We start from the raw sequence: 16,639 nt of genomic DNA, 5'->3' as shown, positions 1-16,639 counted from the left end.
AACTTTGAAGATGGGGGACTTAAAAAATGACGGTGATCAGCATATTCACGAGTGTCGTGCCCTGAAGTTTATTCTAAACTTTATGCTGAAGTTCAACAACTTTCCAGTCTCAGAGTATTTCACTGGTAAAGGTTAGTATTATAACTTAATGCTTGGATACAAAACAATTTATCTTGGTTGATGGTAAAAGCTGTTGACCTCTCTCCATTTTATTTCCTGGTAACAGAGTGTGGGCCATGTCAGAAAGGTTGGATTGAGTTTCACACAAAGTGCTATCTGTTCTTGGAAGGTTTACCTTATAGAACCTGGGAGCAGAGTCAGCAGTACTGCAAAAACAAAGCTGCAGATCTGGTTACTGTCGATAACTTGCAGGAACAGGTGAGCTCTGACACAAACACAGAATCCCATCATCACAGCTTTAGCTTTGCAAGTGACAGGTGTTAATTGATCGATCAACTTTGATGTGAGTAAAATTAAAAAAGTAATGATCTGAGACCAAATGACTTGCAGGAATTTCTCAGTAATCACAGTACCTACTACTATGACAAGCATCATGGATACTGGTTGGGGCTACGTGAAGTTAACAACATTTGGCAATGGCCTGATGGACGCAACGACACTCTTCGGTAAGAGCTTTTAAGTAAAATTAAAGGAAAATTTGGTGATGAAGAAAAAAGACAGTATTACATTTGTCTTTCTCAGAGTCACATAATATCTTGTAGCAATGAGTGTATGACCAACAGAAGTCTGAATTTGTTTTTAATATCCAAGCTTTCTTTTTGAAGGTACTGGATGGATCAAACTGTTGATCCACCCTTTGGTGGCTCTGGTCCATACGTTCTGTTGATCCCTGGAAGACCTCCAACAAAGAGCTGGGACACGTCAGATTCTGCGTTTCTTAACAGATTAATATGTGAGCAAGAAGCCCTGATAATTCCTCAAACTAAATCCTCTGAGTTTTTTGGCAACCTTTGTGGGGAAACTCTGCAGGATTAGCGTTACAACTCTGAGAGTGGACCCATCGCCAGGGAATTTCCAGAAGTACTTCTGAAATGTCCATGACCCAGTATTAGCTTTGCTTAATCCAATGCTACACTTTGCAGATGCTCTGTATGCGCTGATGAAGATTCACTTAAATGCTAGAAGAGCACAACTTTGATTCCCAGACGTTCAGCAGATTGTATAGTTTGAGACTGTGATGACATAGCAAAAGTAAGCCCACCCTGTCCTGATGCAGTAGAAGACTGAAGGACCGTCCATCCCAGAGTTTAGTTAACCAAAACGTTAGATTTGAGCCCCTCAAACGTTAAACATTAGGCCTTTAAGGCTGCAGCAGAGTGCATGTCTGTCTGTGTGTGCAGCTACAAGTGGTAGCAGAGCTAACTAATGAGAAAGATGCAAGAGAAAGTTCAAGTTAAAGACATTCTAAAAATGATTAGTTAAACATGTTAAAATGCTCAGAGCTTATTGGCTGCAGTTTAACGGTCAGCAGCAGCAGTGATGGAGTCTAAAGTCTGTCACATACATGCAGGAACTGAGAAATGTGTTTTCACCACAACGGTTGCACAGTTGTGGTGAAAACACATTTCTCGCTTCTTACAGAGTATGCAACAAGCTTTAGACATCAAGCAAGCAACTCATTTATTCATCAGAAAGCTATAGTAGATGCACTGTAGCAGCAGGTTAAAGATGTATATTTAATAGTTTATGGAAGTTTGAACTGGGTTCCATATGTAGCCCCTTAACTGAGTTTATGCAGCTAATTCAATAAAGATATAAATTTGGCAAATTTATTGAGGATTTATATGCTTTGTTACACAGTATGGCTAAAATATTTCTACATAGATTTAATTCTGCTTAGAGCGAGGAGGTGAAAGGCCTTGGTTTCTCTGATTCAAGTCTGTGCTAAGAATAGGAGAGACTCTGGACTTCTGGGTTTCCTTGTTTCTACACAGACCTTTGGCTGAACGGAAACTTAGCAGTTTTAACACAAGTATTACAAATGGAAGGTTATTTTGTTCAGTTGTTTAGCAACACAGGCATTTATATTAATGAATGCCATCACGTCCCTCTGCTCTGAACTTTGCAGCTGTGTGTGGCGAGAACAGCTCTGAAGGAGTTGTTCCTCCTCGCATAAGATATTTAATGTCAATTGTACTCATTTAGGACTGCCTTCATTAAAGCAAATTTCCCATGACAACCTAATCCCTAGTGGTTGATGCTGATGGAGACTTTTCATTTCTAAACAAGGGAAAATTATTGGAGACAAGTAGAAATCTCACAATGGAAAATGATGGATTCTACATTCCGCTAATGGGTGGTTTTTCTTTCCACTGTCGCTTCATGCTTGCTCAGTATGAGGGATTGCTGCAAAGCCATGGACAATGCAGACGACTCTCCCTGTAGCTCTACGCTTCTTCAGGAGTGAATGCTGCTTGTCGGGACTTTGAAGCAATCAACTGGTTCCCTTATATAGGACATTTTTGACCAATCTGTATAATCTGACTGATTTTGATTTTGTAAAGTGCCTCGAGATGACATGTTTCATGAATTGGCGCTATATAAATTAAATTAAATTGAATTGAATTGAATTGTACATAAACTATTTTTCTTTTAAGTACTCTTTGTATTTGTACTTTTTCCAAATCACAGTAAATGGGGAAACATCTAGTCGGAGACTTCCACTTCAAAGCAGACTTTGTTGTATCATAATGTACTTTTCATTTACACTTGGCTGAATACAGCAAGCATTTTCTAAAACATTGTGTTTTAGCAGAGAATCGATTTTTTTTCTTTACTTGGTTACTTTGTCACTTTATTTGGTTAATTAAAATATCACATGCATTGTTTATTTTTAACCAGCTAAGAAAAAAAATCTAAATACAATTTCTTTAAATTTTAATGTTTAAAACTGATTTCTTTGCCCCGCATGTACTTTTGACATAATGATCTTGGACCATGTGACAAAACGTTTGAGCATCACTGATTGGGCCAATTATCTTGTTGCTGACTTCTTTCTTTTATTCTTTCATAACTTTGTTTAAAAAAAGATTAAAGCTGATGTCCTTCTTACACTTTATATCTAATAAATTGTGTTGGTTTATTAAGTGTGGGTTTCCACTGCACAGCGTACCCTGTCTTCACCTTGGTAATAAGGATTCAAAGTAAAAGCATATACTCCCGGTCAAAAGTTTGGACTCACCTTTGTCATTCAATGGCATTTTCTTATATTTATGACTTTCCAGATTGCATTTTTATTATTGAAAGTGTATAGAATTGTGCATCAAACACAAAGTTGTGAAAAAACTCAAAATCCCCCTTTTTTAGCTTTCTTTAACCCCCTCTCCACACAACAATAATGGAGGATTTCATTTCAAGCATTGCAGTTCCATTTTGTATAAATAAGAACTGAATGATGTAAACATAAAAAGGAAGGATTTAAAAACAGAATATGTCCCCTTTAACAGGAAGAAACCTCCAGCAGAACCAGAATCAGGCTCAGAGGGAGCAGCCATCTGCCACTGACTGGGTGTTTGAGAAGACAGAGCAAGAAACACAAAACATGCAGAAGCACTGATCCAGGTGTACCTTCTACGCTAAAGAAAGAAGGAAAGAGTTATTGGAAGCCGTAGCTTCTTTAGAGCTTTACACAGAAGATATAAGCTATATTTCTGATTTATGGGATATAATCTCTACGCTACAATCAGCTCAGTCTGCAGATATTCTCTGTGGACCATGACATCATAATGAGGCACTTCTAGAAAGTTGCAGAAGGACTGGGCAAGGTGAAAATAAAACTAGCTTCCTGTTCATCTGCTGCGTTTATTCAAAAGCGGAAGGAAGTCAGCGAGTCAACACCAAAGAAGACATACAGTTTCTACTTAGATTTCTCAAAGATTCGTGCAAACATTAGGGTCAGACAAAATCTGAGTTTAAATTGTCCAATAAAAGCTGTTCTGCAGTAGTCTGTGATGTGAATTCAGTTTTCTCTGTATTGATCTAAGCGAGATAAACTTTTGTAACTAAGAGCTACGGTTTGATACGGCAGGATGTTTGTAGCAGAAGGTCAAGAAGAAAAGCAAGAAGAAAACAACATGACGTCCACATGATCTTATAAAGGAGCATTGCACAAGCTCCAGAGTTTTTAAAGAAGTCTGCCCCCTCTGGTGACAAGTTGAAATGACACTAGTGTTGTGCATGTGCATGAGAGAAGAGGAAAGCCGTAATGTCTTCTGAGGTTAGGAAGTTATAAACATTGAAGTTAGTCCATTTCGCTAATGGGTCAATGGAGGCTTTAAGAGCACATTGTACGTCACACCCAGGGACACGCATTTGTGTATCATCAAAATGCTGTGCAAATGTATCATTGTGCACAGCATAACTTTTGCCTCAAAACTTATTCCAAAGCTTCTCGAGCTGTTAGTTTCCTCTTCTTCCCCAATACAATGATAGATGTTCAGAGAAAAAAAACATGCTGAAGAAATTTGCTCCTGTATGAAGGTATTTTAAAGGTATACTATGCAACCGGGGTTGATTTTCCAGCGAGGCTCCCCCCAGAGGGCGAAAGTAAAAGTGCACTGTCGTAAAGATGCTCAGCTGTTCTGGTTTCTCCGACAAGCCAGGCGCGGTTGTTTTGAGCTTAGCAGACAGGCGAACGCAACGAAAAGTGAAAAAAACGGCAGTACATACAATGACTAACACAGTGAAAGTATGAACATCAAGCTTCCCGCAGCGCTATCTTGGCGAGGCGGCCGCCGCCGCCGCCGCCGCCTCGTCCGTTTTATTATTATTATTTATTTTTTATTTTTTTATTTTTTTTATGTTGGCGAGACGCTACCGCCACCGCCTCGCCACTGCCGCCGCGGTAGCGTCTCGCCAACATAAAAAAAAAAATAATAATAATAATAATAATAATAAAACTCGATATGCTTGCATGTTTATTTGACGTTAACACGCGGTTCTTTGTTGTTGCTTTCGCGCGTGCATATAGTGAATGGCAGGGCAAAAACACGGAGTTCTCGTAAAGGGAGACTTCTGTGTGTGCGGCCGTGAGCTCTTGCAATTGCAAGTGCGGTATTTCCCCCACAGACCCCCAGGGCGGCTGAGAAAACCTTTGTTCGACCTGAAATGACTCATTTAATCATCCAAAACGGTATGGAACACATTAATTAACTGAAAAATGTTGCATAGTATGGCTTTAAAGTCTATTCTCTGAGATCCAGGGAGCCAGTGGCAGGACTTCAGCACCGGGTCCATGTTCTCTACGTTCTTAGTCTTAGTGAGGACTTAAGAACCGGGTCTATGTTCTCTACGTTACCATACCATACCAACTTTATTTATGAAGCACTTTATACACCGACAGGACCAAAGTGCTGTACACAATCATAAAATACAATGCAATTATGAAATAGAAAGAATCGAATATAAAATACATATTAGAAACAGACACAATAAAACAAAGTGAAATCTCTCAGATTGTGCCAAAAGCCAAAGAAAAAACATGAGTTTTAAGAAGGGACTTAAAAATAGCAAGTGAAGAGGCCTGTCTTATGCTCAAAGGCAGATCGTTCCATAGCTTAGGAGCTGCCACAGAAAAAGCACGGTCCCCTCTGAGCTTGCATTTTGTCTTTGGGACCCTCAAAAGCAACTGATCAGCAGACCTGAGGGAACGGGAGGGGGTGTAAGAGTGTAACAGCTCAGACAGATAGGGAGGGGCAAGGCCATTAGGAGCTTTAAAAACAAATAAGAGGATTTTAAAATCAATCCTAAAATGCACTGGCAACCAATGTAAGGAAGCTAAAACAGGGGAAATGTGGTCAAATTTTCGTGTACCTGTTAAAAGACGTGCAGCAGCATTTTGTACCCTCTGAAGCTGGGAAATATATAATTTACTGATTCCTATATAAAGTGAGTTACAGTAATCCAGCCGTGTGGTCACAAATGCATGGATCACTGTTTCGAAGTGCTGTCTGGAAAGAACAGGTTTTACTTCGGCTAGCTGCCTTAAGTGGAAAAAGCTGGATTTTATAACGGCTCCGATGTGTGCTTCCATCTTAAGACCAGCATCCATCTTAACCCCTAAACTAGTAATAACCAGCTTAACATACTGGGCCAAAGAGCCAAGACTAGTCAAGGAATCAGCAGTGGATCTGCCAAAAATCACTACCTCTGTCTTCTCTTCATTAAGTTTCAAAAAATTTAGGGCCACCCATGCCTTCACATCTTCCAGACATAAAAACAGAGACTGAAGAGAGGTGGAGTCTAAATTCTTTAGCGGTAAATATATCTGTGTGTCATCTGCATAGCAATGAAAAGCAATCCCATATTTTCTAAAAATAGAGCCGAGAGGAAGAAGGTACAATAAGAAAAGAAGTGGGCCTAGAACTGAGCCCTGTGGGACACCACACGACAGTGGAGCAGAGGGGGAACTATGGGCATCAAGACAGACACAAAACAAAAGTACGCTCAGCCAAATAAGATTTAAACCAATCCAGAGCTATGTGACCGATGCCCACCCACTGTTCCAAACGGGAAAGTAAAATGTCATGATCAACTGTATCAAAAGCAGCTGATAAATCCAACAGCACCAAAACAACAAAGTCACCAGAATCAGTTGCTAAAAGTATATCATTAAAAACTTTTAAAAGAGCTGACTGGTTTATGGTAAATGGTTTAAAACCAGACTGAAAAACCTCTAATATATTATGTTGTGCCTCCCGCCCAGTGAACGCTGGAGACAGGCAACAGCAACCCCCGCGACCCCATGAGGGATAAAGCGGTTTGGAAAATGGATGGATGGATATTATGTTCTTAGTCTTAGTGAGGACTTTAGAACCGGGTCCATGTTCTCTACGTTCTTAATCTTAGTGGAAGGACTTCAGAACCGGGTCCATGTTCTCTACGTTCTTAATCTTAGTGGAAGGACTTCAGAACCGGGTCCATGTTCTCTACGTTCTTAGTCTTAGTGGAAGGACTTCAGAACCGGGTCCATGTTCTCTACATTCTTAGTCTTAGTGAGGACTTCAGAACCGGGTCCATGTTCTCTACGTTCTTAGTCTTAGTGAGGACTTTAGAACCGGGTCCATGTTCTCTACATTCTTAGTCTTAGTGAGGACTTCAGAACCGGGTCCATGTTATCTACGTTCTTAGTCTTAGTGAGGACTTTAGAACCGGGTCCATGTTCTCTACGTTCTTAGTCTTAGTGGAAGGACTTCAGAACCGGGTCCATGTTCTCTACGTTCTTAGTCTTAGTGAGGACTTTAGAACCGGGTCCATGTTCTCTACGTTCTTAGTCTTAGTGGAAGGACTTCAGAACCGGGTCCATGTTCTCTATGTTCTTAGTCTTAGTGAGGACTTCAGAACCGGGTCCATGTTCTCTACGTTCTTTGTCTTAGTGAGGACTTCAGAACCGGGTCCATGTTCTCTACGTTCTTAGTCTTAGTGAGGACTTTAGAACCGGGTCCATGTTCTCTACATTCTTAGTCTTAGTGAGGACTTCAGAACCGGGTCCATGTTATCTACGTTCTTAGTCTTAGTGAGGACTTTAGAACCGGGTCCATGTTCTCTACGTTCTTAGTCTTAGTGGAAGGACTTCAGAACCAGGTCCATGTTCTCTACGTTCTTAGTCTTAGTGAGGACTTTAGAACCGGGTCCATGTTCTCTACGTTCTTAGTCTTAGTGGAAGGACTTCAGAACCGGGTCCATGTTCTCTATGTTCTTAGTCTTAGTGAGGACTTCAGAACCGGGTCCATGTTCTCTACGTTCTTTGTCTTAGTGAGGACTTCAGAACCGGGTCCATGTTCTCTACGTTCTTAGTCTTAGTGGAAGGACTTCAGAACCGGGTCCATGTTCTCTATGTTCTTAGTCTTAGTGAGGACTTCAGAACCGGGTCCATGTTCTCTACGTTCTTTGTCTTAGTGAGGACTTCAGAACCGGGTCCATGTTCTCTACGTTCTTAGTCTTAGTGGAAGGACTTCAGAACCGGGTCCATGTTCTCTACGTTCTTAGTCTTAGTGAGGACTTCAGAACCGGGTCCATGTTCTCTACGTTCTTAGTCTTAGTGAGGACGCGGGCAGCAGGTTCTGGATCAGCTGCAGCGTTCTGATCCACTTTTTAGGCAGACCTGTGAAAACACCGTTGCAGTGATCAGTTCTACTAAAGATAAACATGGATTAGTTTTTCCAGATCCTGTTGATACATCAGTCCTTTAATCCTGAAATGTTCTCCAGGTTCTAGAAGGTCCACTTTGTAATTGTCTTTAGATGGAGGTTCAGGTGTGAGTCCATCACTACTCCCAGGTTTCAGGCCTGATCAGTGGTTCCTAGCTGAAGCAGCTGAAGCTGTGTGCTAACTTTTGACCTTATGCAAGGTGTTGTAATGTCGACTTAAGCTTTTAATCTTTCAGGGCTGATAATGTCTCCAAGCAAACTAGACACATTGGTTTTCCTTTGAATTCGGTGAAGAGATACTCTTCTTCCCACTTTGTCTGAAAAATGTGATTTTCTCGGTCAAGTTTTCTCTTTATGCTGCTAGTGGCCATGGCTCTTGACTTTCCTCCTCGCTGTTGCAAAACGGCCCGTGCCCGCTATTGTTTGGGTACGGCACGCCCTCTATCGGTCAAAAGTATAATTACAAGTTTTTTTTTTTTTTTTTTTTTTTTTTTTATTTATTATTATTAAATGATTAAATTATTATTGATCTATTTGCGGGCCGCACTGAGTGATGACGAGGGCCGTGTGCGGCCCCCGGCCCGCCAGTTGCTCATCCCTGATGTAGGGAGTATTTGCTCACCTGCTGCAAGCCATGCTGCAGAGCCTGGTGTCATCTGGCCTGGCTGACTCCAGAAAGGTTGTGCATGCTGCACACACTTTCTCTACTATGCCCACCTCTTTCTCCTTTATTTCCAGCATCTTTGCTAATTTAACTTGCGACTGTTCCTTTCCTGCTTTTCTTTTTTTTCCTCTCAGACTGACCCAGTCTGATGTTGTACTGTGCCACAGCTTGAGTCAAATTGTGCATGAATAGGCACGTGCATGCTTCATTTCTATCAATGTGTAGGCAGTGGTACACAATAAACTGCTTATTGGGAAGATGTCTTCACATCAAACTTTTCTATACGTAACACTGAGCTTAAAACACTGAGGTGTACCAAGAGGACACACAGAGTCACCGCCTCTCTGTGTGAATGTTCAGCTGAACTGACGTCACTATACTGGCACAGAAGTTTTAAGCGGCACAACCTTGTTAAATGTTATATTGTTCCTGTTTATTTAGTGACTCAAAACAGCGTATGCTAAGGAATGGCATATTTTCAGGGGTGAGTTTGTGGGTGCAAACAAGGATTTTGACTTCAGTTTCCATCACTTGCAGCTAGAGTTGCTAACACCTTGAAAAAAAAAATAAGGCATACGTCCTGTTTGGGCCGTCCAATTTCACTGTCTGCACTCCATCCTGGTGATTTTTTTTTCCGGCCCTTTTTTCTGTGTGAAATGAAATTGTAGACATTTGACTTGAACCTGAGTTTAATTAGAGGAATGTTTTGACTGATAAAAATATACATGGAAAACTAATTATTGAACAATTTAATAAATATTTTTTAGTGTTTTTTGGCTGAAATAAATATCCTTTAAAAAAAGCTTAAACCATGCTTCACAGTGTGGTATATCTGCGCTACCTCTGCAGCAGTCACCTACAAATAATAAAGAAATCATACAGTATATGTTGATCTATATATTGTTGTTTATTACACTATATATGTTGTCTTTAGCCTTAAATGTATAATATGCCTGTATAATATGATTGAACTTGACTTTGTAAAGTGCCTTGAGATGACATGTTTCATGAATTGACGCTATATAAATAAAATTGAATTTAATTTAATTTAATTTAATGCTCACATTCAGCATATTTCCCTATAATAATAACATTAAAATCTTTATTTTTAGATACCATGTCTTCCTGTGGAGTTGCCTGGTGGAGAACAAACTGGTCTAGGGTTCCTCTGGTTCTGTCGTCTCTCATGTTTCTTATTTGTCCAACACTGGAAATATGCAGTTTCACATCATACATTCCACCGTCAGCAATAGAAAAAGTGCACCGACAGAAAGTCCAGTGTATTTTGTAGGTATTACGGTGCACTCTTTTCAGTCAAGTATGTTCCTTTTCCCACTCGACTAAAACTTTTCTTTTTTTTCTGGGAGGAGTGGTGGGGTTACAGCTCAAAGCTGAAACTTCAGCATTGTTTGAAGCCAGTGAATTCCAGTTGTATGATGCAGTACCTGTCAGTCATTGGTCACAGAGCAGGACGTGGCTGGGAATGAATTTACCGTAATATTAAATATAAAGCGCACCATCATTTATTAATTCCATTGACATTTTAGAGCTTTTGATTCTCCTGAAGTTACAGGACTAGGTGCGTCCCGTTTTAGCTCATAACGGGACGCGTACTTTGGATTCTTACGGTTTGCAACCCTATTTGTGGTGTAAACAAAGTCTGAAACAACAACCCACGATATGCAATGCAATAATGGAGGGTTTGTGGAAAGCTTCTTGGGGATTTCTATCTGCAGATTTTGTGTGGTGGAAAGGTCATAATTCAAAGTAGACATCAGACCTGAGGGCCAGTTTCTCAAAAGCAGAATTTAGAAAGCCGGGATAAGAGATAAAGCCAGGCTTGACTTAGCGCGATTAGAGCATCCTGGCTTTGTCCGTTTCATGAAAGCCAATCCAAGCTCTGGAGGTGCGACTATGTCAAACCAGGTTTAAGTAATTCAGTAAATGCCCGCCCCCAGCTTTTTTCAGGAGACCATGAGGTCGATCATAGATTCACTGATGAGTTGTGTGCACCAAACTTCAAACCAAAGGAGTGACATCTTTAGATGGAGGCAGATGAGGAATTGAAGCACATCAGACTCATGAAAGGAAACACTGCTGCTATTACAAAGGAAAATACATTTGTTGTAGATTATATGACTCTAGAGGGCGCTGTTTCACTGACTCTTCCAGTAGAGCAGTATGGAGGGATGAAAGTTTTTCAGCAGACAGCCTTTGCAAAACAATGTTCATCTCGCATCAGATTTTGATACTGGCATTTATGGTTAATACAAACCTGTCTGCATTTAAAATCAATAAGCATAGACTCTTAAACAAATTGAAAGAACAAAAACTGGGCTAGGCTTCTTAGGATCCCACAGTTCATTTAGACTTGCAACTTTTAGTATTATTATCTGTAAAATCTCCTCAATAGTTTAGTTCTCTGTTCAGCATTTATGCGTGTAGTTCATTGTATCAACTGGATTCGGTTCCTGTGATAGTCAGCATCTGTTCATCATGTTTTTAGTAGTTCTGTTAGATCCGCTTGTTAAAGTAAAATCTGTTGGACTCTTTTTGGCATGAAGACAACAATTCTTATTGCCACATAGCCAGACAGGACACTATAAAAAAAAAGGGGGGGGGGGGGTTGTGTTATGTTGTTGAGCTGCTTTTGAGGAATTTCTGCTTGCAAAACAACCATATTTCCCCCTTTTTAAAAACAAATAATATTTTTAACTCAACATTATTTATAAAACTAGTAATATAAAACAGAATAAACTGTTAACCCCAAAAAATAAGTGCAACTTCAGCTTTCATAGAAGATCTCAATTTTTTTTTTTTTTTTTTTATTGAGATCTTCTATGACTTGTGGTAATTCTGTGAACAGCAGAACTTCTTATAGGCGAGGTCACACCAACCAAAAATAATTCAAAGTTGTGAAAGCTGATGCACTTGAAGTAAGAACATAGTCATTTGTGTCTGTGCCATAGGAACAGGACCTCAGAAAGTTTATGGACAAACTTCTTAAAATATATTGATTTTCAATCTTTTGGCCAGACTTAACTTTTAAACATTTTCCTCAGATTCAGTATTTTTTTCATCATGCCGGACAATTTAAATAAAGGCAAACTTGAAAAGATTTATGAAAACGTCAAGCCAGTTCTAAAAGGTAAGTAACACATTGGTAATGTTTAATGATATAAAACACAAAAAATATGAATGTAAATATTTTTTAGAAGCAATAGGAAGGTGGGTTGGTAATCAATAGGGAATATTTGATAAATAGCAGATTAAAGATTATTGGTTTTGGCTGTAAATATATTGTGAAAATCTTTTCTTTCTAAACAATTTTAATGTTCCGGATTTGGAAACATTTCATTTCATGAAATGTTAGCGGCATACTCGGTGAAATAAATTTTCTAATGAACTTCTATTTATCTGTTTATTAGTTTGTACCAGTTTTTCTTATTGGGATTGATTAGATTTAGTGTATTTCCTTTCCCCCTTTAGCAGTTTTAAAAACAGTCAAGGATCATTCTGTTGGTCCAAAAATCTGATAATGTCTGAATTTTTTCAATTTCATGCAGATACAAAGAGAACATCAACGCCTCGTTCCTGGAGGCTGTGGTTGTGTTTAGGGATAACTTTCTTCCTCCTGTTGGGAAGCATTGCGCTCAACATCTGGAGTAAGGTTCCTTTTCTTTTTGTAATAATACACCACATTTAGACTAAACCAAACCATCTGTTAGGCTTTAGTGAAGGATTATCATGATCTACATGAGTTCAGCTTGGCTCTCTTTGTGTTACCGTCTGTTAAAGCCTACAAGTCCTCTCAGCAGCAGGTCCTACGTCAGTTGTAAGAATTCTTGTAACAGGGCCGTAGGAAAATATTCATACTGCATAAATGCTTTGCACATTTTGTCATGTTACGAGCACAGACTTGTGTTTTTACTTGCACTTTTACCCATACTTTATCCCTAATTTTTGTTTTCTGACAGATCAGTGCAAAGTGGTGCATTGTTGTGATTCAATCTGATTTAACAATATAAGCCTGAAAAGTGTAGTGTGCGTTTGTATGAGCCGATGTGACGAGTGAATTTCTCCATTGTGAGATCAATAAAGACCATCTTATCTTATCTTGTATTCAACCCCCATGAGGGAATATTTTGTAGAACAACGTTCCACTGCCTTTGTGCGAGTCTCCTGGGATCTTTTAGGACTCCCATAAAACTTTCCAGGATCTGAAACATTTTTTGCGGCATTTTGAGCACATCACTTCGCTGCCACACCTGTGCATCTAAATGCAGGTGCAGTCAAGTCAAGTTTGTCAGCAGATGACAGTTTAGTAAAGGAGTTTAGCCCTGTTGATAGTTGACAGCAGAGAGAATCAGTGGGACAGCGCTAACCTATGTCCAGAGACAAAACTTATCCTAACCACTGGTTCTTCAGCAGAAAATACCAACATCTTTTAACACAATACTTCAGTCACCTGCTCCCCACATCCCATAATGTACAGCTGAATGGCAATAAAGTCTAAGCCTTGACAATAACCGTCATTAAGACTTTTCCAGCAACACAAAATAATACCTCCTATAATAAATATGTGTCTAATTGTCTTAAAAAGAATGTAAAAAACAATCTATAATTGCTTTAGTTCTTAGTCATTTATTTCCACTCTCTACCATGGTGACCAAGGCTACGGGGATACTTTCATGCCCTGAAAGTAGCACTTTAACTCTGACCCAACTTCATGCCGTTAAACCACAACATCACATCTGTACCAGTAATACTTGTGGACTGCACATGTGGGCATCATGGAAAAAATTATTATCAAGATACAAGACACTCTTTCAATACAGAGGCCGGTCTTTACTGAAGGCAAAACAGCGTTCAAGGTGTACTCTTCCCCAAAAGCACAGCAAGTAAGACAAAGCCTGCATCTTTATAGGGAACGGTTACACACAAACAGGATGAGCCTATCATGGAGAAACAAACCCCTCTGTGAAAGATAACAGCTCCATCCTGCCGCCTCTCCCCTCCCCCTCTAAGTTACCATCAGCCCCTAAACTTTGACACACACAGGAGGTAACAACGTTCTAACAATGCTTCACGACCATGTAAACCCACAATGAGAAACTGAACCCTGATTAACCTTACACTTCTGTAAACACAGGCTGTAGACCATACAGGCCATTCTAGGTAAAAGTGACACGTTTTGCACAAGGTTTAAATTTAGAGGGAGAGTAGAAAATGTGCCACTATATGGGCCATGTGTGTTGTAATGTGCAGTCAGATTTGGATGAGAAAAGCTGCCTATGGTACTAGACTGAGTTCACCTCCTGTTCCCACTCATATAATCTCCTCTGTCATTTCCAGCAAGTCTTCAATTGAATAAACAGAAAGCAAACATCAGTGAATCGACAATGATGATGAGAGACTTCAAAAATCCTAATGAAGAGCTGATTCATGAGAATCGTGTCCTGAAGCAGCTTCTGAAGGCTGGAAACTTTCCATTCTCAGAATATTGTAATGGCAAAGGTATGTTAGTATTATACCAACTTAATGCTGGGTTATAAAACAAAGGATTATTGCTGGTTGATGTGTAAAACATTTACATTTCTTGACATTTTAATTCATGATAACAGAGTGGCAGCCATGTCGGAAAGGTTGGATTGAGTTTCAGAAAAAGTGTTATCTGTTTTATAATGAATCAACTACGAAGAACCTTGAGGGAAGTCAGCAGTACTGTAAAGACAAAGCTTCAGATTTGGTTACAGTTGATAATTTGCAGGAACAAGTGAGTTCTGATAAAAACACAGAATCCCTTCATCACAGCTTAATCTTTGTCAATTTCAATTTTGATGTGAATGAAGATATCAAAATAATGATCTGAGACTAAATGACTTGCAGGAATTTCTCAGTAATCACAGTACCTACTACTATGACGATCATCATGGATACTGGTTGGGGCTACGTAAAGTTAACAACATTTGGCAATGGCCTGATGGACGCCACGACACTCTTCGGTAAGAGCTTTTAAGTAAAACAAAAGTAAAAATTTATCAGAAAGAAAAAAGACTATTACATTTTTTCTTCTCCTAGAGTCAAATGATTAACAAATGCTGTAGCAATGTGGAATATACAGTTTTCTGGCTATTATCTTATGCTTTTTCCTTTTTACATGTCAGTTTTAAAAGCTGCACCAGCAGGAGTCTGAATTTGTTTTTCAGCTACTAATCTTCAGGCTTTCCTTTTGAAGGTACTGGATGGATCAACCCTTTGGTGGCTCTGGTCCTTACGTTCTGTTGATCCCTGGAAGACCTCCAACAAAGAGCTGGGACACGTCAGATGCTGCGTTTCATAATAGATTAATATGTGAGCAAGAAGCCCTGATAATTCCTCAAACTCACTCCACTGAGTCTTTTGAGAACCTTTGTGGGGAAACTCTGCAGGATTAGCGTCACAACTCTGTGAGTGGACCCATCGCCAGGGAATTTCCACAAGTACATCTGAAATGTCCATGACCCAATATAAGCTTTACTTAATCCAATGCTACACTTTGCAGATGCTCTGTATGCACTGATGAAGATTAACTTAAATGCTAGAAGAGCGCAACTTTGATTCCCAGATGTTCAGCAGATTGTATAGTTTGAGACTGTGATGACATATTAAAAGTAAGTCCACCCTGTCCTGATGCAGTAGAAGACTGAAGGACCGTCCATCCCAGAGTTTAGTAACCAAAAAGTTAGATTTGAACCCCTCAAACGTTAAACATTAGGCCTTTAAGGCTGCAGCAGAGTGCATGTCTGTCTGTTTGTGCAGCTGCAAGTGGTAGTAGAGCTACGTAATGAGAAAGATGCAAGAGAAAGTTCCAGTTAAACACATTCTAAAAATGATTAGTTAAACATGTTAAAATGCTCAGAGCTTATTGGCTGCAGTTTAACTGTCAGCAGCAGCAGTGATGGAGTCTAAAGTCTGTTACACATGCAGGAACTGAGAAATGGGTTTTCACCACAATGGTTGCACAGTTGTGGTGAAAACACATTTCTCGCTTCTTACAGAGTATGCAACAAGCTTTAAACATCAACCAAGCAACTCATTTATTTAGCAGAAAGCTATAGTAGATGCACTGTAGCAGCAGGTTAAAGATGTATATTTAATAGTTTATGGAAGTATGAACTGGGTTCCATATGTAGCCCCTTTACTGAGTTTATGCAGCTAATTCAAGAAAGATATAAATTTGGCAAATTTATAGGGGATTTCTATACTTTGGTTGACTTGAATCTTAGCAGTTCTAACACAAGTATTACTAATGGAAGTTTACTTCTGTTACTGTTTCACCGTGCCGTGTCTAAGGTGAAACACCCTCGGTGGACCCAGTTCGTTTTACCCAGTCAGGCGACCCCCACTTACTTATTACCTTGAATGTAGGAAGCATAAAACAGACAAGTATGCTTTTAGTTATATTTTATCTAGGTAAAGACAGAGAAATAGTTACAGTCACACCAGCGCTGATGGGCCCCTGATCGGCAGGAGGCCTCGAGTGCTCATCACACAAACATTATAAAGGGATCTCGGGACACACCCATACAAGGGCGGTACACATCCAAACTGTGACATCAGCAGGGAAGCTGTGTCACCTCCGGGGTGGTATCTGATAGATATGTGCCAATCTTTTGGGTCCGTGCCATCTAAGTGTGCCATGCAGTTCTGGGATAAACAGCTCGTTCCACTTGACCTTGTTGATATCCTAACAGTCCCCCTGATGATGTGTCATTATGGCACATCACCAAAGATGATCAACCAGTGGAACGACAGCTCTCAGTCT

At 39.8% G+C, this 16,639-nt stretch overlaps 2 protein-coding genes across 2 annotated transcripts; both read left to right on the top strand.

Annotated features, from left to right (window-relative positions):
- Positions 1-1,051, top strand: LOC105923519 (C-type lectin domain family 4 member G-like). The gene is made up of 5 exons (XM_036128526.1): positions 1-131; positions 227-378; positions 511-626; positions 786-881; positions 991-1,051. Exons 1-5 carry the CDS (start codon positions 11-13, stop codon positions 1,049-1,051), a joined length of 546 nt encoding a protein of 181 aa, XP_035984419.1. The 5' UTR covers positions 1-10.
- A 10,773-nt stretch (positions 1,052-11,824) lies between these two features.
- LOC118557936 (dromaiocalcin-1-like) lies at positions 11,825-16,124 on the top strand. The gene is made up of 6 exons (XM_036128440.1): positions 11,825-11,980; positions 12,399-12,497; positions 14,188-14,349; positions 14,457-14,608; positions 14,722-14,837; positions 15,071-16,124. Exons 1-6 carry the CDS (start codon positions 11,914-11,916, stop codon positions 15,267-15,269), a joined length of 795 nt encoding a protein of 264 aa, XP_035984333.1. The 5' UTR covers positions 11,825-11,913; the 3' UTR covers positions 15,270-16,124.
- The last annotated feature ends 515 nt before the right edge of the window (positions 16,125-16,639 follow it).

This window comes from Fundulus heteroclitus, chromosome 3 (genome assembly GCF_011125445.2).
Source record: "Fundulus heteroclitus isolate FHET01 chromosome 3, MU-UCD_Fhet_4.1, whole genome shotgun sequence".
In the NCBI taxonomy this organism is placed as follows: Eukaryota; Metazoa; Chordata; class Actinopteri; order Cyprinodontiformes; family Fundulidae; genus Fundulus; species Fundulus heteroclitus.
The sequence above is the reverse complement of the archived record's forward strand: the minus strand, read 5'-3'. Positions and strand labels throughout refer to the sequence as shown.

Bases quoted from the DNA above. Each gene is read 5' to 3' on its own strand.
- LOC105923519 (XM_036128526.1), top strand. From the start codon at position 11: ATGGGGGACTTAAAAAATGACGGTGATCAGCATATTCACGAGTGTCGT. The intron at 379-510 runs GTGAGCTCTGAC...AATGACTTGCAG, and splicing joins TCGATAACTTGCAGGAACAG to GAATTTCTCAGTAATCACAG. The intron at 882-990 runs GTCAGATTCTGC...GAAACTCTGCAG, and splicing joins CCAACAAAGAGCTGGGACAC to GATTAGCGTTACAACTCTGA.
- LOC118557936 (XM_036128440.1), top strand. From the start codon at position 11,914: ATGCCGGACAATTTAAATAAAGGCAAACTTGAAAAGATTTATGAAAAC. The intron at 14,350-14,456 runs GTATGTTAGTAT...TCATGATAACAG, and splicing joins AGAATATTGTAATGGCAAAG to AGTGGCAGCCATGTCGGAAA. The intron at 14,838-15,070 runs GTAAGAGCTTTT...TTCCTTTTGAAG, and splicing joins GGACGCCACGACACTCTTCG to GTACTGGATGGATCAACCCT.